The sequence below is a fragment of the Oryza brachyantha genome, chromosome 1 (genome assembly GCF_000231095.2).
Source record: "Oryza brachyantha chromosome 1, ObraRS2, whole genome shotgun sequence".
NCBI classification, from domain to species: domain Eukaryota; kingdom Viridiplantae; phylum Streptophyta; class Magnoliopsida; order Poales; family Poaceae; genus Oryza; species Oryza brachyantha.
Genome location: NC_023163.2, coordinates 24,951,384 through 24,976,153, shown reverse-complemented (window position 1 = coordinate 24,976,153; position 24,770 = coordinate 24,951,384). Strand labels below are relative to the sequence as shown.

Sequence of the window (24,770 nt, the reverse complement as noted above, 5' to 3'; positions counted from 1 at the left end):
GTAATAACCCATCACGAACAAGAAGAAAACTGTAACCAAATTGAATTATTGAATATTTATTTGTTAGATGGCTATGCAATTCTTCCACTATATCATATTAGATATAAGATTTTTTATCATATATATATATATATATTAATATATTATTTTGTATACATGTTAAATTTATTAGTATTCATATGAATACCGGGAGTGTCAAAATATTTTATAACATGGAATGGAATGAGCGTAAGAGAGAACAAAATATTTTGTCTGAAGGGAATAATAGAAATCGGATATGCATCTAGCTCAATTTAGTCGAATATCCGTTCAGTCTTGTTTTGTCCCGTTTTCTATATATGTTTATCAACCAGTTGTTATGGTGTATAACTATTAAAGATATTTTTGTTAACTTGTTATTAGAAAAACGAGATGGATTTATAAAAGTTCCTTTGTTTGGTTGCCAAATACCACTTTGGATAATTTTTAAAAAGTGCTTATACTGCAATAGGTTTATACACATATTACTCCGTTGCATTAGGATCAATAATTTATTAAGTGCTTATAAATCAAATCAGTCATCATAATATGGAAGGAGTAATGAGATCATCAATGATGGGCTTACGAAGAAACAGAAACAATATAGTATTATGATTATGGACAAGAAACCAGTATGACTCACTAGCAACACCTAAATCTATGGGCTCAATAAGATTGATCCTCAAAGGTGCCTAGTTAAAGGCTAGAGGGGTTACCAATAAACTTAGCGAGTAGCATGTTTTTTTTTAAAAAAAACTCCTAGATGTAATCAGTGTTGCATCATGGTCAATTGCATCAATTGCTACAATTTGCTTTCAATTGGGAGATTTACCTTCTGAATTGTCTTTGAGTACTCTTTTAGATGGCTATTTATGTAGTTGCAAAGCTACAAAAATATAACACTTATACTATATGCATTTAAATTGTTTATTATAAAATAAAATGCATGAGTTTCAAAAAAGAGGTTAGGGCTATTATTATGAACCAACCGACTTTTTAGCTACTTCATCTGTTCCATATTATAAGTCTTTCTAGGTGGTGCTAAAAAGTCTTATAATATAGAACGAAGGGAATAGATATCTAATTTGACTTGATGGGTTAGGCTCAATTGCTCGATTAGAAGAGCACATGGTGGTGACAGCCATCCCAACTCCCATGTGCGGTGCATGCTTAACAATAAATCTAAAATAGGTATATAGTCGGGGAAGCTAGAAAAAAAAGGCAAATTATACGATTAGTCTCTAAACTTATTTGTATATGTTATCGTCATCTAAGTTCTCATACTCTTAAAATACATATGTAAATCTTATAACTTACCGAAGTGCGTTATTTTAGTCCAAAACTACTCCAGACACTCTAGAATCTTTCATATGTCACTGACGCTAAAGCGGCATTATCACTAACTCTATATAAATTGGGAATTGGGCTCTACTCAGAAAATTTTCATTTTTTCCATTCTCCTTCTTCTCTCATTTCCCCTTCTTTTCCTTCTTTTTTTTTCCCGTTCCCTTCTCCCATGTCAGTGTTAAAAAGAAAAATCTCAGGGTGTCTCCTTTTGACTTCTGTTTTTCATTTTCACTTCTTCTACGTCAGCATAAAAAGTAAAAATTGTTAGATGGTATACAATACCTGGGCAACCTGACATACCTTTAATAGGCTCTATGATCTAGATATATGATATAGATTTTGAAACTACAATGACAGTTAAATAAGTTTAGAGATTGATCATGCACTTTATTTAAAACAAATAGTCGTTCTTACGAAGGGTTTCACCCTCGTCTTTTCGCTTTTACTTATACCCAAAAGCAAAAATTTAGAGTTTTTTTTGTCATGTTTTATTTGCTAGTCTTTGCTTTTAGGCCACTAAGAACATATATATTTTTATTCACAGATTATTTTTCGTTTAAAAATATGCCGTGGTTCAATTTTTTTTAAAAAAAACAAAAATGAGCCTGTTTGATTCGGCTCTGGGCCTCTGGCTCCAGTGTATTATTGCTCGAAGTACACTTGGTGAACGCCGAGCTCCACCGTATATTATCGCAATCACGTCGAACATCCATAATCTAAATTGTCATTGTTGTACTTTAAATTTATCTTCCATATTTACACAACCTTTTCATCGTCGAATGAATTAATTGAAGACTGAAATTTGCAAAAAAAACCTCCTATTTCATAGTTTCAAAAGACAGGGAAGAAGAGCCAAGATTTTATTGGTTAGTACTTGGAATAAGAAGAATCAAGTCAAAACAATTAAGCAGCAACTAGTACAGATTTAAAATCGGAATATTTGAGCGCACAAACGTACAAAACAAAAGCTGCCCAGATGGCAGAAGTTGCCCATCATAGGCAGTTCATTATATTGCTTTATGAGAATTACAATCTCCATCCAGATACAGATTATAGGGAATTGGCATAATTTACATAAGTGATTGCAAGGGCTAATTCTACGTCAAATGCAAGAAAAATGAGGCTATCTTCCTATATTGACTAAAACAACCACCATAAGTTCCCAACAAAATGTTACATATACAACCCTTCTCGTAAGGACCAAATTGCCCGTCACAAAGTGGCAAAGAGGAAAAACGTTACCAGCAAAACTCTATAATTCTATTAAATTAAAAATAATATAAGATGGATTTCACCACTCGTCATCACGTTAGACGTTGCAGTCCTAGTTCCGAGGCAATAAGTCTGAGCAGCACCTGTACAAGCTCCCGTACCCTGGATTCTCTGATGGATAGGTTTAATAAAATTATAGAACTTCAGTATAACTTCATCAGCAACAAGAAATTGGTACTGTAAACACAAGCCAACTTTTACGAAAAAAATACCAGAAAGTAAACATCTCTATGCCGTCTATGATTCACTTTCTTACTAGCTACCCAACCCCAAAATCAGAACTCGGGAATAATGGACCACTCAAAGTCACATAATGCTGGTCGGGTTGGCAAGAACACAAATTGCTGTAGTCGTTCAGCAACTATTTTTACATTGGGAAAAATACCCATGATAGTCAAAATCCCAAATACTGTTACTAATTTTTCTCTAGAGCTTCAGGTCATATCCATCTGTTAATATATCAATGTGTCGTGTAATACTTTAACAGATAATATCCGTTGTTTCCTTGTTCAAATTTCGATGCAAGGTGTAAACAAAAAATATATTCCATAAAGATTTTTGGCTTCCATGTCGAATGGAGAGAGAGGCATAAATGGCTTAATCAGCAAACATAAACAGACACTACCAACACATAAGCTGTCACCTCTGACGTAAAGTTGCACTGTAAAACGGCATGTACACTTAAGAACTATAGGGATACAGAATCTTTTTCTTACCTTGAGACAACAAGCTCAGAGAAAGTTGGTAGCAAAGCCAATAAATGAGCCCTTCCATGGGACCCATTTTTCTCTAAAGCTTCTTTAAGATATAATGGCATGCTGAGGGAATTAGCTGTTTCCCTGTTTATTATTAGTCTAGCAAGTTCTTGAAGAACACAAATTGTCTCTTCAATCCTTACACTAGGCAATCGCCGTGCTCCTACAGTATATTTGAATATCAATTACCTTTAACATGTTGTAAGGAAATGAGAAATGAAGTAGGCCTATATAATATTTAAAAGAAAGTTCAAAGTTAAATCATTATCCATTTAGAAGGGTACCTAGATCATTTTCATCAGTTAAAAACTGACCCAATATAATCTCACACCGCTTCGTAAGAACTGAGCTTGATACTTTGCTGGTTTCTGATACAGTAGCGCACAAGCTTGGCCCTTTGGTACAACTGCAATCATGGAAACATGCTATAGTATTCAGTTCTAAATTTATGTAGAGTGTACCAGAAGTTAATATTCTGAAGAGTTGATAGTTTCCTGGGTTTATGGACTACCCTATGTTACTATGTCAGATGTCAGATGAATTCTGCAAACATGAGCAACATTGCCTATTATTTTAAAGATAATCTGTAAATGCTTTTGAACTGGGTTTCATAAATTGAAATATCTGGTTTTTATAGTGAGGAGCAGGGGGCAATGCTGCACTGGTGGTTATATTTATCTTTTGTTTTTTTGAAAAAAAAAGATTTAGTAAGTATTCTATACTATTTTCAGGAAAAAGTTGCAATACATATCAAACAAAATATGAAAAAAAAATCAAATTTATCCATACTTTAACTGTTAATTGGCCTAAAATTACCCCTAAACCAATTTTGACGCTTGTGGAAAAAATGAATCAAAGACTTCAATATGGTAGTACCAGCATAAAGAAAACATCATCTGCAAGCAGCTCAACGAAAATCTGCTGCAGTGCAAAGGTACAAGGCCAACAGTTTGAAGAGGCAACGATCCTGTTCGTGATGCACAATGATCAAGGCAGTTCACCAGTCTTTGTAATACCTGAAAAGTGATCATAGTAAATATTTCCCCTATAGGAGAGATGGGACACAATTGACCATTAACAAGGTTGGAAAATACAATTATTACAACCTACGAGTTACTGTTTCTTACAAAGGAAAAAAGGTACGCAACTATGTCTGTTTTGATAACTAACCTCAACAGGCGCATCCTTCTGTAATTTCAGAACACTGTCCCCAAAAATAGTGAGGACAGTCATCTCAAGAGTCTCATCAGAAGTAACAGAGTCAACCGAAGGAACATCTGATGACAACACACGTCCACAAGACCCAACAAGAAAGGTTTCATACACATCTGCAACCTCCTTCCAGAAACGAGCTCTAGAAATTTTATATGAACTCAAGCCACTCCTACAATCAGCGCTGTCATGTGTCACTTCATCTACCACAACACGATTGAAGCATTCAGCAGAAACTCTCCAAAGTGTACCCTTTGGATTGTCTCTCCTTGTGTTCATGCACCTGTATTAGAAACTTTGAGGGTAAGTATTCAAGAAAAACATGATGAAAAAAAAATCGTAATCATTCTCTTTTTTTTACCAAGATGGTTTCAACTAAGCTTTGTGACAACTATAACCAGTATGAAACACTTATTGAATTCTGCGTCAGGGATATTAGCATAGAATACTCTTTGCGAGAAAAATCATCCTTACTTTTGCATCATTTATGTTTCCAGTACAACATATTGCTTATTAGATACTCCTTAGATTTTTATAAAGCATATTTTGATATAAAAACCATGTCTAGACTTTAGATGCAACCGTTGCCAATAAAGTTTGATGAGTAGAACTAAACCCCCTTGCATGTTGTGATATACAATTTGTGGGCTCCTACCTTCTTGCGACCACCCTCGTGATTCATGTGGAAGATTGCAAGTTTACACCCAAATATGAGTTTGCACTAGATTTATTCCTTCTAACATCCTGCTAATGATTTCCTATGACTATCAATACCAATTCAGCTATTTTCCTTCAATGTATGAATACTTGTACATTCTAGCTCTGTTCCTAAAACTACAAAGTTAAAAGAGAATATCACGCTTCAAATAAGAATATGCTTCTGTCTGCAAAAACAGGGCAATGTTATTGAAATGATTTGCAAATAAGTGCAGAAGAATTTTTTTAGTCAAAAGCATTTTTAGGAAAAGCAAACTGAATTTGCATAGAAAGTACCTTCCAAGACATTGAATAACTTCTGGAGAGGCATTAAATCTTTCATTCTGTGGAGCCTCCAGAAAAAGGTTGACAACAATTGGCACAAGCTTTTCTATGAACAGAATACCCCAGCCACAGCCTATTGCATTATCCATTTTTGCGCTGCTGTTATTGAGATGATTTTGTTCAACTGTGACCATAACAAATTAAACACAGTAAATGGAGAATTTATTGTATTTCCTTAAAATTATTGAAGAAAACAGATGTAAGGTATGACACGGTCTTACAAAAAGCATGCGCTGCGCCATTTGTTGCATCAGATTTCTGTTCATGCATCTCTTTACTCTGTTTCTGCAGGGGGGTATCATGGCTATTAAGGTAGCATAGTAGTTCAAGGAGGAGAGGTGACCACATTGAAGACAACATAGTTGTTGGACGTAGCATAGGAATAATTTCCAAGATACCACGTTGCAAAGCAGGGATACTACCCTGAAAATTTAAATAAAGAAAAAGGGTAAGACATGATGAATAGGACAGCAACAATTTATATTGAGATAGAAGCATGACATAGGAAACATATTCCATGACTCCTTTAAAACAAGAAGTCGAGGTCATCATGGTTTGATCTACATCCATCCCTTTTACTTCATGTGAACTTTTGTGGATGGATCCACATATACATGTATGCTTTACTTGTAGAACTTTTTGTACATGATTTTTATACTCTACACTTAAGTTAATGTGGATGGCTGGTTGATCTGATGTAAACTATATATGCCGTTTAAAAATTTTGGGTTCTTATTCTTCACTATGCCCTGGTTCCACAAAACTAGATCCATTGTTCACCCTGGTTTATTTTTTGTAAAGCAGACAATAGAAGTTGTGTCTCTCAGAATCAGAATATACTGGAGAAGTCTTTTTTTATAAAGCAGCCAATACGCAAATACTTTGCATAGCAGAAAGTTGTGTTATACTCCATGGTGTAAAAAAAATGAGATTGATGAGAATGCCCCTTCGCAGACATACCGATTCATTATCATTATCTGTAGGATTCATGGAACTCTTAATCATCAGGTGCATGATGGTCATGAGCCTTAGATACATTTCATCATTAAACAGAGATTGTGCTTGAACATAGAGATCTCCTGCATGGACAAGTTCAGTAGACATGATTAGTAACTCATTTCAGTATGGCAGCACATTGAAGTTCTAAATATTAAATATTACCAAGACCGCGAAGAACCTCTTGCTTCACTTTATCAGCAGAGTCATTCTTATAATTTGGTGAAGTTTGAAGAACAAGTTCATAAATATCAAGAACAGATCTGACGTATGAGTTTTCTAGATTACCCTGAAAAAGTATACACGAAACATATTCAGTGTGTGTAGCTCATCCATTAAAGCAGCCAAAACATGCTTAATATTTCACCGAATAACTTGAGCTTTGTTCATTACAGAAGCAGACGTTGACAGAGGCTCGAGGTTGGAAGGTTGGGTAGTTTTGAGTACCATCCAAACCTAGAATGAGCTAAGCTTGAGTAGCTTGCTAGCCTCAAGTTTTTGTTTATAGTGCTCCTTGCAGTTAACTATTAATAATAAGCAAACTTGGGCTTGATGCCCATACTTATTCATAATATACAGTATTTCTGTGTGTATTTGTGCACGATGGAGAGAGAGAGAGAGAACCTTTGAACAGTTTGAACCAACAAATGTCTGCAAACAATTTATAGCTGCAAGAGCAACCTCCTTGCTACCATTTAGGATGCCGTTTTTGACAAAATCAAGCAAAAGAACCCAACCTGAATTTTAAGATACAATAACAATTACTGGTAATTTGTTACTTTATATCCGATAAAAGTATAATGGATAATGGACAGTACAATGAAAACTTACCAGAAGAAAATTTGTTCAATTGTTGGAGGAAAGGGAAAAAGGAACGCAAAAGCCTTGCTATACCACCTAGGACAAGAACGATAGTTTCATCCCATTGTTTTTGTGCTGTATTTCGACTGCACAAATGAAAGGGGGTTCATAAGAACAAACTGTATTCCTCATGAAGTAACAGAATGTAATCAAATGTTCTACTATCTAGGTGAGACTAAGAAAGGAGTAAATTAACCTTCTGCAAAACCAGGTTATGAACTCTAACATCAGTACATCTTTTGTTCCCATAATAAAAAAAAGATTCGTATTCTATGAAGATCCATAGTTAAAATTTGAATACCTGTGATGTATAAGCATATGAACAGCTTTCCCTGCTCGAGTTCCTAGTTCCTTTCCTTGCCACTCATCTCTAGACGAGGTAGATGCCTAAAACAAAGGTTTAACCAAACTATAATCAAACAAAATTCAGGCAAAACATAAAATGTCCAACCAATTGCTATACTACTTACCAAGTGGGAAACACGTTCTAACATAGGGAAAACGTATATCCACAGACAGTCTTCCCACATGGTTTTTGAAAGCTTTTGCCCATGTGTGCTGAGTGTCTGAAAGAGAGTCCGTACTGCGGAATTTCGAACCTTGAAACAAAACACAAAGTTGTATATAATATAAGCACTCACAAACTTTGAGGAGAAAACACTGTTTACCACTCAAGCAATAATGCAAAGATTTGCTAAATTGATGATATTTAATGCACATAAAGAGTAACAGACTAGTACAGATAATGCAGCACAACAGTAGTATTATATATGACATGACTGCCAAGACCGCAATAGGAACCATGAAAATACTACTCAAAATATATTAAACAAATCATAGATGTTTATGCACAGAACAAATGGCATGCTTAAAAACTAAAAAGGGTACCTCAGGACGATCATCTGCACCCAGTTTCTGAAGCACAGAAAACACCGAGAAAAAAAGTTTATTGTAATCAACCACACTTTTTAGAGGACTTTGCCTGATGTCTTTCTCACTGGAAGATATAATTTCCTCTTTCGTTGTTCCACCAGACTCAGCTTCTGCAAGAAAAAGAACAATGGATTATCTGCCCACAAAACAAGAGGATAGTAGCATCAGAATCAATCATGCACCTTCATTCATACCATTTGCTTTCTCAACAGACTTGCTTATTAATCCCTTCACAACAAAGTCAGTAGCAGTCCACAAAAGACCAACTGCTGTTAAACTTATGTTTATGTCAGTTTTCTGGGTGCCATAAGCTCCCGTTACCAAAATGCATCTGCATATTACATGAGAAAGCATCAGAAAAGACTGGAACACAGAGAAAAATAATCCGTGAACAATAGCACGCATGTTCAGTTTTATGGGTAAAATCTGTTTCCTTTTTCAGCATGTACTCCCTCCATTTCACGATGTAAGACTTTGGAGCCTTGCTTAGATTCATATGGATGCTAACGCATATAGACATATATACAAATCATATACATTGATGAAATGAAACAGAGGGAGTGGTATATAGCTATTCTTCATATATCAGCTATCATCAACTTTGCAAGTATTCAAGCCACCAGATAACAGTTGAGGATTACTGTGTGTGTAATTTGTATATAATGATTGATTCCTTATATGCTCCTGAGTATTGCTCAAATAATCATTGTCTCAAGTCTCAACTCTCAGTGCAAGATGGGTCTGGCCCATGTCACTGAGACTGTTTTAAGCCCTTCAGTGCCCAGTCATCTAAGCCCTTTTTAATGAGATTGAAAGGAGGCAAACACTAAAACATGTGGTTGTATTTCTGTTTATTTTAATATCCCTCCGTTCCAAAATGTAAGCAGTAGGTATTAAGTAGGTGGAATTAAATAGGAGAAGGTTGTGGTTGGTTGAGAAGAGGAAGTAGGTGGAGGAATTAAATGCGGGATGGCTGGGATGAGGGGTAGGTGGAGAAATACCTACATTTTGGGACACAATCTTAATGCTAGAAATAGCTATATTTTGGGACAGAGAGATTACAATTTACATTTGTAAGAGCTGGCTTTGAAAACCACACAAGTCTTCATGCATGGGTGACAAGTCACACATCATTTAGGAAAGAGAATTTAGCAAGAGCCATGGTGATCAAATCCCCTCAAAAGTACCAAAGTTCTTGACAAAATACCCATCATTGTCACTTTGCAAAGTCATTCTGCTTTGTAGTGAAATACATGAAACTTTTGAATTGTGACTATCTGTATGTACTGTCATGTTACTCTAGAATTTGCATATAAAATCCTGAAAACTAGGTGAGAACCATGATTAATCTATAACCACAGTTCTTTTCCATGTTGAAAATCGGAGGTAAAAAGCCGCACTCATGGAACAAATGTTTTACTGAAATGGGAAAAATAATGGTAACGGTAATAGCAAATTCAATCTTACTCATCAAGGCATTGCACAGGAATGGTTGCCAATCCTTCATTCATTATGACACGTATGCTCTACAAAATCAAACGGTTGTGTTGAGACAATCTTTAAAAAGAACAGCAGAGCTTAAAATAGTAAGAACACAGTACGAGCCTAGATCAAACAATATTTCATTGAATAGAAATGTCAAGAGAAATTGACATGTAAATATCAAGTGCAAAGCTTTTGAGTTGACATTTGGCCCACATTACGTTATTGTCATCCTATGGAACATGCTTCTTTATTCCTTCTACATTTTCAAGGTGAAATGTAAGTACAACCCACTTCTATGATTCAATGTTAAAAGTAAATATGCAGAGCTCGGTACTAGATCCGAAAAACGCTTCAACAAAGCTAAATCATATCATGCTGAACACAGCACTGTGAAGTTTATAGATTTACCTGAAAACCCAAGGAGATAAGATCCTTTTCTGATGCATCAGTAACAGCCCTGGAAAAGGATTGATTTTAGCATGTAAAATAGATATTTATTTATTTATTTAAAAAAAACTACTCTATCATGCATGAACTGCAGTAACACCTCAACATATGAAGAATGCTAGGCCAGCTATAGGACAGTTTTTCTCCATGTCTCTGAAACATTAGACCATTATATTAAGAACTTGTATTATCTGATGTACCCAGGAGGGAAAATGTAGGGCAGAAAAGGTACCTCAAGAACATGCAGTAGTATTTTAAGTGCACCCATTTGAACATCAATATTCTTGTTGGAGGAATAAAGGATCATCAATGGAGATAAAACTGCATACTCAAATGATACAGTTTCACTTTCTTTGGCCAACTAACAAGAACAGAAACAGAAAGGTCAGGGAGAAATCAAACAGACAGAATAAAGCTTGTTTACTGAGACCTTACTTTGTCCTCTTGTAAATGATGAGGTGTTGAACTGATGCCCTGAAATTTTTCTGAGCCCACTACAGAACAAATTGAATGATCTAATGAATCCAGCGCCATATTCCGTAGTTGTGCATTGGAGCAACTGGCAAGCTGTGATAAGAAAGCATTACATAAGACAACAACACTAACCATCAAGCTAGAAAGATGCATCTTTACCTCAAGATGATGAGCAGCAATTTGATCCCAAATTGGCTCAACTCCTGTAAAAGGATGAAATGTATGAAGACAAAACCCATGGAGAAATGATACTGTTGCACAAAAAACTTCTACTTCCTCTGTCTCATAATAAGTTCATCTTTCTAGTTCAAATTTGAACTAGATAGACAAAGTTATACTGGGATGGAGTATCTACTAAGGAAATTGAAATGCTCTAGCTCTACACATTTAAGACTAAAGCTCTACACATTTAAGACTAAGATAAAGCTCACTACATTGTTTAGCCCTAATCTTCCCAAAAAACCATCGTTCATCTTTCCACATACATTATGCTGTGCACTGTAAGGCAATAGTTCATCCTTTCATGTGATGTGTGCTCATTATGTGATATAGGTATGACAAGTTCATGTGATCTATCGGTGCAAATGCATGCTAGTTTGAATGTACACCCCAACAGGCAAGAAGGGAAAATCCTGCGAGACCATGGCACTAATACAGAATTCATTTGTCATTTGAAATTGGAACAGTGGAAATCTGGAAAAGTAAATCTGTTGCGTTTAGCAAATATATCTTTCAGTGTATAGTTGTAAATGTAAAAAATAGTTTTCCTGATATTTATACTTGAACAAACTTGAATATCATCATTGTATTATATTGTTTCTCTGTAAAAAGAAAAACATATGGGTGTCCAAGCAAAGAAAGCACGTACGATGTAGATTATTGACAAGTATTGATGTCATGCGCTCCACTGAAAATGTAACACTCCCAATCTGTTGTCCTGATAATTGAGAATTTCCTGATATGTGTTGACTTGACAGTTGATGCAACGCAGACAAAAGTGACTTCACTGCAGCTATGTTCATCAAGGCTGAACTTTCAAATAACTTTCTCCAGCAAAGAGCCAAGATACCAGTTTAGCATACATGGTACAATCAAAGAAGAAACAAAACACTAGCTTAAAATAATCACACACACAAAAATGTATTGTGTTTGCCTCCTGACCTGAGAATTTAAAGATGAGAGAATATGGAAGTCACTGTACTGTCCAGATGTATCTCTTGAGAGTCTTGAAACAGAAGCAGACACCTCCTGCAAGAGAAATTGGATTCATCAATTCAGAAATGTTAAGAGAGAGTTAATGACACCTGAACTTGACAAAGATCGCTCTACTCCTCCAAGAGCTTTGACCACAATATATTCCATGGATCAATTCAATATAGTAATTATATTGACCAAACTAGATCGAGAAAGAGAAAAGTATTATGGTTTTCCTATACTAGAGATAAATTAATTCATGAGTCATGACAATGTTAACATAAGTGTTTGCCAATTTATTTATAACACAACTTCTTTCATAGATATAGTATTGGGGACATAGACTATAATCAGTTCAATGTGTAACCTGGGTTGATGCATGTGGAGAATGGATAGCTCTATCAAGTGCTGCAAGAGTCTCCAAGACCTACACAATTGAAGGAGTCAGGGATAGTAGGATTTAGATGTGATGAATTTAATCTAACTCTCCGCTTACCAAAACCCAGGAAGGACCAAGCACATTGTGTAACCGATGTGCCACATTAAAAAGCGTCCTCAGGGCCTGAATTCAAATTTAACCAAACTATAAATACACATTAAAGAACAGCATTACATAACATGACTGTAAGTGTTACGTTACTTGTTACCTGCACATTTTTTGGTGTTAAAATGATACTGTCACGCTGATCCACTAACATGTCTACCTTCTTTGATCCAGGAGAGAGTACAATGCTAACAATAAGTATGAAAGGAATAAGAAAAAAAGGCAGGGAAAATATACTCAAAGCATGTGAATGAAGAGGCATAAGAAAATTTTATTTTAAAGAAACATTTGCAGAGACGCTAGTTCTAGTATCCATTCATGTTATGATTATGTATCAAAGCTAGGGAATGTATCCTATGCACACAGAGCTTCCCATGCACACCAACAAACAAATTTTACCAAAAGTTTTAGAAAAAAATGTACATATACTTTCGGTAGGGTTACTCCTTTGTGTAAAGTACCATCATCAAATTCAATATACATAGAGAGAAACAAAAAAAACCAAACTTCTGACAAATTTATACTCTTAAACTGTCAGATTTTTTTTTTTGCTATGGCTAAAGTATAATGAATTTGAAGATGCGACTTTATACTTAGGTGTAGTACTATTAGAAGTATATGTACAATTTTTTCTAGAATTTTTAGCAACATTTCTTAGTTGGTACACACGGTGTGCATTGGAAGCTTGTGCGCACAGGATATATTCCCTCAAAGCTAATACTAAAAAAATACTTCTGCCACTTTTTTCCTCTTAACAAATTAATGTTTTCTAAATTGGATAAAAAATACAAAGAGGAAAAAAATTTGACTTTAGAAAAAGGTGCAGTCGACCTACCAATTTAGTGCTCTCCTCATAATCACAATTTAAGAATGAATAATGGATGTCATAATAACCATATTTAGGACAAAATCCACAAAATGAATGAGTATCATGGCCAAAATTAAAATGTTTTGCTTATGTATCTTTTTTCTGATGAATCCTATCACAATAGATACATATTGTTCCCTCGAATGCAAGAGGAACTTAGGGAGAAGCAGGCATGGGAAGTGCTGCTTTCTAGAAAAAGTATGTGCTCAGCAATAGAGACATGCTGCTAGTGGCATACCTTCTCTTCTCCCCTTCGTTTGGGTTATTAATGGTAAACTTGCAAAGTGATGCTAGAAAAGAATTTAAAGGTTCTATTGCACGAAGAACTCCACAGGCCTGAAACAATTTATCAAGAAAAATCAATCACCGTAATTATCTAGAAATGAATACGTTAGAGAATGAGTAAAGGGGTAAAACAGAAAAGGCAAAAGAGAAAAATCAGCAACCCATGAAATACATATCATGGGATATTGCCCTTCTCTCACTGGATTTAACTATTTAAGCATAGTTGTGCATCATATGTAATCACATAACAACCTGAGTGAATGCCTGATACCCTTTAAGTATTTCTAAAATTATAGCCTCTCCCTGTGACCTGTCAATTGGATTCTCCATAAGCAAAAGCATAAGGAAAAGGCACATAACTTACAATAATATGAAAAGGTACTGTTGATGACTAACCTCATCAAAATAAGTGAAAGAGAGTCAAGGATGGTTAACCATGATGAGTTAACCATAGCTGCGCAAAGTAGAGCCAATTGTCCACAGCATTCTCTACTACCCAATTCACATTTTGGCGATTCAAGCTAAAAGGAAAAATAAACAAATTATTAGCATTACAAATCGCAACTTCATATACTGCTTCAGAATTTTCTTCCTACCTCGCCAGCATCTAAAGCCTCATCAGTCAAAGTGGCAATAGTGAAAACTACACCTAACAGGCCTTCAAGGGCCAGAGTTATGGTATGTGCTTCACTAGCCACCAGAACAGCAGAATTTGAGGCGTCATTATCCATGCTCCACTCAATCCCTGTGTGTACAATGCTTACATATGTCATAAAAAGACCTTAAGTGATAACTGATGCTTACATAGATACCAATTTCGGAGAACACAAAATAGAATTATTAATTGATGACAGAAAGACAAAACTTTATTGACATGTGAATTATTACAATAGAAGCTATGTTCTGTATCATAAATGGTCATCACCGGAAACATGGAACGATGCCGTATTCCTCATCCTCTCATTATCGTTCCCATCCTGGGAAAGCGGGGACAATATCAATCCTGCCTTGTTGGAACCTTTCAAAAGTTCCATTCCGTGTTTCTCAATCTTGTTCCTCAATCCATAGATCTGGGAACTATTTTTACTATTCATGACCATTCTGTGTTTCTCAATCTCGTTCATTGATCAATAAATATGGGAACTCTTTTACTAACCATGATGTACAACTATCCACATGACGTACGACTATCCATGAGAATTATTAGAACCATCAAGATTCAGTGTTTATAATTCAGGAAGGTCAGATCGATATTGATTCCTCCCACCTTTGCCAACAAGAAGTGGTAGCAAAATATCCTATGGATGTGAAAGCAGGATGTGTGATCTGCCCTGTGAATCTGTTGTTCATTGTTTGAATCTCTGGGCCTCACAACAAATGTACTTTAAAAGCTCAACAAGCCTAGTATTTAATTCGTGGTTTGGTACAGAACAAGACAGTCTGCCTGGTTTTATGCCAGTTCAAAGTGTCTTAAATATGTGGGCACGAAATCTGGCACAGGATCTAGTACCCTTTTTCCTTAATTAAACTGAAAGTAGCCATGACAAGTCAACAGCTATGCTTGGAAACTAGTACTAGGCCACGTTCGGCCGTATGGGTAAGTTAACTTACCCCTCTCGTTTTCCACGCGCATGCTTCCCAAACTGCTAAACGGTGTATTTTTTGCAAAGATTTTCTATAGAAAAATTGTTTTAAAAAATCACATTAATATATTTTATATTTTTTTAATAATTAATAATTAATTAATCATGTACTAATCTATTACTACGTTTTCCATACCAGGTAAGTTAACTTACCTACCCCTTACCTCGAACGCGGCCCTAGTGGCCTTAGTGTTGTGTTTGTATTACAGGGCATGTTTGGTTGAGGTTGGCACTCATGCATTTACTTTGTTGCTTTATCCGTACTCATCTAGCATTTAGAGCAACTATATAATAAGACCAGAAGAAGTTGTCGAAAGACAATAGGAATTGTAGATGATAGGTACCTTTAGCTTTACTGCTGAACATTCCAGCAACAGCTGCTAGAGTTTCTTCACTTAAATCTGAAGCCTGTAATACAAAATTGTACTAAGGAATAGGTCATAAGATCGATGTAGAGAAATATGGTTTAGAAGATGGTATCCATCAACATAAAATGAATTTTCATATCTTGAAAGAACCTCAGCATATTTAAATATTAATTTAGTATAGCACTAGAAAGAAAATGAAGATCAACATACATCAGCCAATGTGCGAATTTAATATAGCATTTTCATCTCTTGACAAGGAGATGTCTGTTCATCTCCATTTTCATTTTAGTGCTATAGCATCTTCATGTCACTTTATCCTTAAAAAAAACAGATATGATCTTCACTTTGCATAAAAGCAAATAAAAAACCAAGAAATCAAACAAATAAACTAGAACCAAAAGGGAAAGGGAATGTTATCATAAATGGTAAAACAAAAACATGGGAAAGCAACAGGATGAGAATTATATTACATGCACAACACTAATGAACCAGGGCAAGATTGTTTTCTAGCAAGCAAACCAGTATTACCTGGATAGTTGTTACCACCAAAGCAAGTGCTCTAACTATGTTCTCCACAACATTAGTATTTGTAGGATTCCTGTAGTATTAGGAGAAATAGAAAACAAATGTCAGCTGAATATTTCCCACAAAACAATGCAGTAACTTGTACCTCGGAGAGCTAAAAGGGGTGCATCTGGCCTAGCAACAAAATGCAAATTGTTGAAACATGGAAGGGGGATTTTCAGTATTAAACAGCAATACCTATTCCATATAATGTGAACAATACAATGTTAATCCTCCTCTACTGATTTAAACCACTACCTAATAGTCTATTACATATACATAACTTAGAACACAAAAATGCCCTGCTAGGTAAATGATGGCCCAAAGAAAGCTTACATCTAAATGCCACTCACTGATGTAATGCAAATCAATCATGAGTCATAATAATTTTCCTCTAATCTTCAAAGAGAACATTTCTAATACAAGAGTTGACTGGCCATGCTCTCTGTTGACTATTTATAATATAAATGATTAGTGCTAAATCAATTTAGTATAAAAATATCTTTTAGATCTATTTACCTTTTAACTTCTAGACATACTCTTGACATCATTGCAACCGTATGACCCTATAACTTAAGTTCAAAATTGCATGAGGTCCATTTGCACCTTAAGTGAATACTAAAAGATCTAACAGGTTATGTTCCTATACATTAAGTCAATAAATAGTTTATTTGCAAAAAGGCATAATGGTGATGCAACTAAACCAGCAGGTTGGCAAAATTAGTTTGCAGGTGGTCCACTGAGCAACACGCTGGTTACATGCTATTAGAAGCTATACATATAATCGTTCATCGCTGAGGAACTGCTCCAACAAAACCCTAACTAGTAACACTAAACATTTGTACTAGAATTAAACTAACGCGCAATTGGCTCAAGCAACAGCGGCAGGCACACCCGTATCATGAAAATATAAGGAACCAACACAGTGACATACTGACATTAGTCCAGCTACAAAATCATTACAATTTAATATGGACAGATTATTGCAAAATATAATCAATGAATCAGATTGTAAAACTGTGCATATTGATTTCTGATAAGAAGCAAAAACAAATTGTATCCAACAAGGCCAGAGGACCACAACCCTTTGGTTTGACAAATGAAAAGCAAATTACAAAATATAGAGAAAGAACAAGTTTAGTGTCAATAGAATATCAAGAGGATGTAATACATACATGTCAAATGTCTGAAATAGCAAACGCAGCGTGTGGGCTTCTATACAAAAACCCTGGTAAGAAAACAAAAGGAGGAGGCATATAAGAAAAGATCACCTACAAGCATCTTCTATAAAATTATAAAGAGTTGCAAAAAAATATTTGAAATGAGAAAAAAAGTAAAGGGAAATGATGGATTTCCATATGAATCAGGATGACTTCAGAAGCAAAAAAAGAGGAAGGATTAATTTCTGTTGTAGACAAGAAAACCTACCCTCAGAATTTCAAGAACAAGTATTTGATGCCATAATGGTAAATCCAAACGAGTAACCTTTACGAGCATATTAAGGAAAACCTGTTAACAAAGGAAGCTTATTAGCCAGGTAGGATAGCATACCTTGAGCACAATGTAGAATAAAGGGGTGGCCATCCCAATTTAGCCAGGCTGAAACGTACAGGGCCCAGCTGGCAATTTCAGCCTATAAAAAGTGCAACTTCTCGACGCACACAATTGCAAGTTCAAGCATATTGCAACCATATCTGGCAGGAACTATCCAGCAGAATGAAAGTTCTAACATAGACATCACATCAATGTGGATTGTGCAAATTAAGGTATCAGATTGCTGGCAGTAGCACAAAGTGGGTTGTCCAGTGGAGTCGTGAGACATGAGTAGAAGTGGGCAATCCTGAAAAGATGTTTATCTTTGGTGCTTAAATCTCATCTTGACAAACTTCGACAGTCAAGATTGTTAACTCTCCTTCTCCTAGTTATTACATTCTTGCATTATAGATTCCCAAGAATATTGAACCAAAGGTAGCTAGTTTCTCTCATACTTCATTCTCTTCTAACTACAACAAACATAGTTAATTTCTTACTGAAAGCTTACATTTGAAGGAAGAGGGGAGAACCCTTGGATTCATACATAAATACCACAGAAATGACTGTAAATTGGAGCTTTAGAACCTTTTAAAAAAAGCATAATTGGAGATTCAATAAATGGTATTATGGATGCTTTAATTTAACTATTTTCTGGAGTCCATCAGGAGTGCTTGCATGGATGTGAGTAAGGTCTTACCTCGCTTTCAGTAACAAGTGAAGAGCTGTACAGTCTGATGACATGAGCTACCAAACGTAGGACTAAACGACGGAAGGCAGGTTCCCCCGCCTCACCTTCAAGCTGAAGATAAACCAGGAAAACATACACATGCGAGGTGTTAATAACAATAAAAGGGCAAATCAAATAGTCAAGAGTTAATGCAATTCATGTTAATTTGTATTCCGGTTCCCAGCAAATGGATTAGGAATTCATCATATTACTTAGGCTTCTAAGTATCTGAGGAATACAAGGATTAAGTATCTGAGGCAATCAAAGAAATTCATCATGTTATGTATTACAGGTACCAAATCGCATGGATCATTGAAGCAAGTACTGAAATCGCTTAAACATAGACTAAAGTCACTTAAATAAGTTCAAAAACATGACAAGAACCACAAGAAATAGCATATGTCATGTCTACCTAGCAACAGCGCCTTTACAGTAACATAACTCAAATTGGGAATGGTGGACATGGAGTATAGATTTACCTTTCCATGCATCCAAGGTTATAAAAATTCAGAAAACAGTACATGTGCATTTTAAATATCATGTATCCAGAAACACAAGTGTTCTAAATTATATAATGAATGCTCCAAAAGTATTTTAAGGCATGCCAAACTTTTATGCTGTTGTAAGAAGTTTTTTCTGCTGCTAATGATGTTTGCAACTGTCGTAATACAATAATTTTGCAACTGGACTTGAGCACGTCACACGTTTAAAAAACTAAATACTGATTTTGATGTACTTACCTCCACATTTGTACGGAGCGAAGTCATAAGAAGCGAGCATATCTGATGCCGCAAGACCTGGCAGGTTTTCAATGGCATCAAAAGTTACAAATCAACATTTGTGCAAATATTAGACATAATAAAAGAAACATAGAAACTAACCTGCTGGTAAGGCAATAGTGCCCGGAATACAGAAACATACGTGGACAGCACAAACCTGGCACAAATTATGTCGAAATGAGCTCTATATGCAAGTTGTACTATGAAGTTTACTTCCTAGGAAAGTACACAAGTGTTGAAATTAGTTTTCAATTTTGGTGTGCATAATGTCCTTCAAATGGTTTTCTAAGACTCTTGGCAGAATCCAACAGTCCAAATCAGTGCCATCAAATCATCAGCTTCACTAACATCTGATAACAGCGGTTCAATTGAAACATCATATTAACATGGAATTTAATTTTAAACAAAGATAAGAATTGATCAAGATAATTAGAAATTTTTAATAATTTGATCCTATCAGTTAAGTATTTATTACACGATTGACGTGTCTGTACCTGGTTGTGCTAGCGTACCAACCATTTAGTGAAAGTAAAACTAGAGCCAATATCGGATGTGTATTAGTAAGGTAAAGGCTAACAGTAGTGTTAGGTGCTCTTCCTTGTTAGAGATGTTTTTATATGCTATCTTGAGAGTTCATTGTGGAGAAAACTTACTCAAGTATGTCAAGGGCAAATGTCCTATGCAGTGAATAAACACGAAGCCACATAGCCTAGAGATAATAACAACAATAGATCAATCAGAAAATGAGGTCTAGAAACAGTAATAAAAATTGGCAGTTACTCAAAAAAATTATGTGGTAATAAGTCCCCCCAAATCACGTGGCAAGAATAAATAAGTGGAATCAGGAATTGTTCGCACATACAGATCCACCTGCAGCAAGAGCTGTCAGGTCTTCAAGCAAACGGAGACCAAGCTTGCCAACATTGCTCAGTTTTTCCCTCATGATAGGCTCCGCAGAGTTTCTCCCTAATGACCTGTCATGTAGTGCTAGTGCAAGCTAAATATAAATTTAACAAGGAAAAGAAATGAAAATCCACATAGTGAACAATGAAAAATATGTGCTGCATTAGTGATACAATTAGTTGTCACATTTCTAAGCTCTTAGAATGGAAATGAAAGTATTGTGCGCTTGCCATATTATCATCCAAATCAAGCACATGACCATGAGTAATATACTAAACACAAGACAAATAAGCAAACTGTTGATTTGGAAATGCAAGTGCATACTCATAAAAAGGTATGGTGCAAAAAAATTTCAAATTTTATTTTGAAGCTGATTATATTCTAATGCATAAGATGCCAGTGTTGTCAAAGCCTTCAAGAAAAAAAAGCATATATGAACAAGAAATTTCAAATGTCTAAATAGCATTCCTGCATGTCGTAAGTAATCCTTCCGTTTCATATTATGAGTCACTTTAGATTTGTTCTAAATCAAACCTCTTCCAGTTTGACCAAGTTTATAGAAAAATATAGCAATGTTATCAACACAAAATAAATATACTATGAAAATATATTCAATGGTGGATTTAATGAATTCAATTTGGTGTTGTAGATGTTAGTACATTTTTCTATAAACTTAGTCAAACTTGAAGTGGTTTGACTTAGAATAAACCCAAAGTGACTTATAATATGAAACAGAGGGAGTATAACATAAGATTAAATAGACAGTCTTACAGTGTCTGGCTGAAGCTACGAGTGACATTATCAGCAACAGAGCTAGCACGTGAACTGAGTCTTGCTGCAGAAGCTTTACTGGAGGGAAGTGATTCAGCATGAACAACATTATCAAAGACTAATGCCACCGCTTGTCTAAATGTAGCTGCTGCCGTGCTAAGGACAAGATCTATGTTAGGAGAGCACAACAAAAGAAGTCAGAATAGGTGAGTTAATGGTATGTGAATGAACTTACTTGCGGACACTGTCAGAAGAACGATTGCTTTCAAGTAGGTGAAGGCATATGTCAAGAGCTTGAGACATGTTTGCCTGAAGAGATATAAATAATATATTTATAAGTAGGCCTACCTATTCATGGTCGCGTTCCTATGATCCTAGAAAGGCATTTGAGATAAAATGATACTACATCTATCATTTAGCCTTTCCATGAGCTGTACAAAACAAGAGGGAAAGTTCTAAACAGTCACAAGGAATAGAAACTTTTATAAGAGACTTAGAAGTTACTAGTGCAACTTGAGTTACTCTTTTTATCATCATTACAGGGAAACCCATTCTGGAGTCAACCGAAATATGTTGAACAAGAATGCACCATGTTTTACAGATTAACATGTCATAAACCCCAAAACCCAACAGTCTGTGCTCCAAAATAAACTAAGAGAGGTAAATTTTCTTATTATGTGGAAAGATTTGTACACATAAGACAAATGAGAAAGACAAGAAAAAAGATTTCAAAAAATGCTAACAAGCAGTGGCAAGTTGTTCAATAATGGCAGTAATCTCAGTGCTTTCCTTTTAATAGGAGAAGCTTCACACTGTTCTAAAGGCAGCCACACTAGATAATAACAAAACATTTGCATCAATATACGTCAACCAATCAAACTGTTGTAACCATTGACATTGATACCTCGCTTTCAGGTTGTAGATGCGACTGAAAAATAATCAAAATCGTTTGTAAAGTCTTAAGTTGAACAATCTCATCTGTCATCTCTGCATGCTGCGAGAAAAATGAAACAAAAAAGGATTGATGAATAATTAGATATTATTGTATGGATGACATTTGAAGAATAAAAAATAAAATGTCCTGATACAAAAACTAGCATATTAATCATGTTTTGTAAACATAAGGTTTGCCCTTTTTGCCAGAAAAAGAAAATGCTAGCGAACTTAGGATAATTATATTTGACACACTATTCAAAGATGAAAAAAATATGTGATTCAATTTATACATATATTAAGACAAAAGGAAAGTAAATGTAATATAGTGAGAGTATATGGATACAGAAATGATCAAGAACTCACATCCCTCAAAGTAGCCAGTATATCCTTTAATGCAGAAGAAGCTACAGCATCATGGGATATAAGCTTTTGCAAACAGGATAGCCCTATGACACTCAGCTTCACTGATTTAACGGTGCATGCCACCAGAAACATCCGTAATATATCCTCATTTTGAGCTATTTCCATCGGGCTAGATAGAGAACGGAGCTGCACACCAAAAATAGTTCAAATGTTTGTTAGCAAACAAGTACCTTGATGCTTACATACGACTATTAACTATGTAAAAGAAGGCAACAAGTTAAAAGTACTTTTGGTGTAAGAAATGCAACAAAAAGAAAAGTTCACTACATATCCTCTAAATTGCAGCACAGAACTTTTTGCTTTGTTTGAGTTATGGAGGGTATTTATTGATATTGGAGATTTAAGAATCTCAACCAATTAAACCCAAGATTGGTTGGATGGATATGCTTAGTCCGTCAATTTTTCTTTGCAAATAACATGCATACAGTTGGTAAAGAAGATAAATGATCTCAGATAGAACTGTTTATCTGATCAGGTCAGTCATATTGACATTGAAAGTATCTCAAACATTTAAGAAAAGAAGAAGAAAGTGGTAAAAGAGGCAATAAACACATCAACGCATACCACTCAAGCTCACATCCCAATTCCATGAAAAAAATATTGCTCGTGTATTTAGGTAAATAGGTTGTTTTGCTTGGTTTATCATATGTTACTTCTGTCAAATATAAATAGGTTTCATTTTTCCAACTTTGGTAGTTCAACTTTAAAGCTTATCTTCGGAAATGAATCAGGTTAGATTGAATCATTGTAGTATACTAATAATTCAAGTAGACCCCATTGTCTATAGGCCAGGTGTAATTTCATTTCTTAACGAAATTATTCCCATCGTCTGAAAAAAAATACACCCCATTGTCTTGCTCACAGCCTAGTTCTGTTAGAGCTAGTAGGTGTTATTGTGGATTCTTTTACAAATAAGCTACTTCTAGATGTCTCTTGCATGGAAACTTGGTACAAGAGAGGTCCATTGTGCCATGTATCCACTGAAAAATCTGTCAAGAATTCTATAATGGCAATGCTGTCTTCAAAGCCTAACCCTTATTGCATTCAAAGAAAAATGAGTTTAAACAAACCCTTAATTTGGAGAATACAAGGTTATAAAGTTTCTCCAGCTCTTCTAAACTGGATAAATGAAAGCCATCGAACTCCTCCAGCTCTTTGGAGTTTGCGCTTCATGGGGAAATGGTGCCTAGGCTTCTTATACTCCCAGCAAGTGCAGTGCACCTGGCTTGAGCATGAGCCATTCAAATACATATGAGCAAATAAAAAATTTAATTGAAAACCTCTAAATCAACTTGATGATCCAATAATTCTTTAAACTCCATTAAAAGCATTTCCTGTAGTATAGATTTAGTTCTATAAAAGCGGATCTACTAGGCCTTACAAGGAAGGAATGGATTCCCTACCCGCGACCATATAAGCACTGGTTGGCAGTCAGACCAGTTAGTCTGTATAATCACTACTAGGAACATAGAAATCCTGCACCCATATCATGGTTACACACTTACACTTTCACTAATCCTAATGATTAAAACTACAAAGAGTTAAAGTTGAAATTCCTCTACAGTTAGTCTGATTAGAAATGGATAAAAACTAAGTTATCCTGCTTACGATCACCAAAAACATCAGGCGAAACAATACTCCTATGTCACTACCTCGCTGCGTATTTTAAGTATGGAACTAAACTGGAGCTGGAGCTACAGAGCCCAATAGCTACTTCCAGTTACACTTCAAAATCGTTGGGCAGAACTCTCCTGGCTAATTGGATCCGAAACAGAACGAGCGTGCAGCGAAAACACCAAATGGGAGCGGCCCTGAGATCTGTGGCACCGAGGGGACGGGTGAGGAGAGCGATACCTTGAGTATGGCGTGCTCGGCGGCGTCCTTGACGGACGGGTGGCGGCGGCGAGCCTCGGCGGAGAGCGCGCGCAGATCGGCCTCCAGCGCCGCCATGAAGGCCATCTCCGCGTCCTCGGACGCGGGCACACGTCAGGGGCGCCGAGCCGCCGACTAGGAAGGTGCAGGGGTTAGGGTTTTGGCCTATCTGGGCCGCGAGAATCGAAGAGCAGGAGGAGAATCGGAGGGGAGGATCGGAAACTCGGAAGGAATGGTGAGATCTGAGGAGAGATGGAGACGACGACGAGGAGCTCCGATGCGCGCTCTGGGGTGTTAGTTGTTGCCTTGCCGCCGTCGTTAGAGTGTTCTGCCGGGAAAAGATGCGGAACCGTCCGATCTCAATCGTACGTTTACATATTTTTCTGCAAAACCCTTTTGATGGTAGCGAACAATTGACCTTTTGTGAAGATAACAGATTTATTAATATACAATATGACTATGTCATAACGAGTGGCAAATATGTTATTATCCAATCTTAAAAGCGGCAAATAGTTAAAT

The 24,770-nt window shown here is 35.9% G+C and overlaps 1 protein-coding gene across 3 annotated transcripts; it reads right to left on the bottom strand.

Moving 5' to 3' along the window:
• Window positions 1–2,320: 2,320 nt before the first annotated feature.
• LOC102715156 (protein MON2 homolog) lies at window positions 2,321–24,554 on the bottom strand. Of its 3 annotated transcripts, XM_015843783.2 has the most exons (44): window positions 24,234–24,554; window positions 22,320–22,505; window positions 21,925–22,014; window positions 21,256–21,329; window positions 21,021–21,176; window positions 20,209–20,320; window positions 20,000–20,055; window positions 19,449–19,503; window positions 19,308–19,364; window positions 18,538–18,639; window positions 17,736–17,816; window positions 17,483–17,535; window positions 16,272–16,341; window positions 15,720–15,783; window positions 14,329–14,477; window positions 14,129–14,253; window positions 13,985–14,042; window positions 13,686–13,783; window positions 12,683–12,767; window positions 12,532–12,597; window positions 12,403–12,462; window positions 12,003–12,089; window positions 11,710–11,884; window positions 11,001–11,044; window positions 10,803–10,934; window positions 10,600–10,728; window positions 10,468–10,520; window positions 10,329–10,377; window positions 9,903–9,961; window positions 8,630–8,766; window positions 8,391–8,545; window positions 7,973–8,101; window positions 7,804–7,889; window positions 7,473–7,588; window positions 7,266–7,378; window positions 6,807–6,930; window positions 6,606–6,724; window positions 5,867–6,068; window positions 5,598–5,769; window positions 4,563–4,887; window positions 4,269–4,408; window positions 3,677–3,798; window positions 3,354–3,555; window positions 2,321–2,748 (listed from the first exon to the last, which is right to left on the bottom strand). In XM_015843783.2, the coding sequence occupies exons 1-44, from the start codon at window positions 24,336–24,338 to the stop codon at window positions 2,670–2,672; spliced, it is 4,851 nt and encodes a 1,616-aa protein (XP_015699269.1). In that variant the 5' UTR covers window positions 24,339–24,554; the 3' UTR covers window positions 2,321–2,669. The 3 variants fall into 3 exon arrangements, with proteins under 3 accessions (XP_015699269.1, XP_040378733.1, XP_015699271.1); XM_040522799.1 differs by lacking the exons at window positions 21,925–22,014; window positions 22,320–22,505; window positions 24,234–24,554 and having other exon boundaries at window positions 20,209–20,333; window positions 21,021–21,168; window positions 21,256–21,323; XM_015843785.1 differs by lacking the exons at window positions 21,021–21,176; window positions 21,256–21,329; window positions 21,925–22,014; window positions 22,320–22,505; window positions 24,234–24,554 and having other exon boundaries at window positions 20,205–20,293.
• Window positions 24,555–24,770: the final 216 nt, after the last annotated feature.

Bases quoted from the DNA above. Each gene is read 5' to 3' on its own strand.
- LOC102715156 (XM_015843783.2), bottom strand. From the start codon at position 24,338: ATGGCCTTCATGGCGGCGCTGGAGGCCGATCTGCGCGCGCTCTCCGCC. The intron at 9,962-10,328 runs GTAAATCTATAA...TTGATTTTGTAG, and splicing joins TTATCTCCTTGGGTTTTCAG to AGCATACGTGTCATAATGAA. The intron at 4,888-5,597 runs GTACTTTCTATG...TTTCTAATACAG, and splicing joins GTTATTCAATGTCTTGGAAG to GTGCATGAACACAAGGAGAG.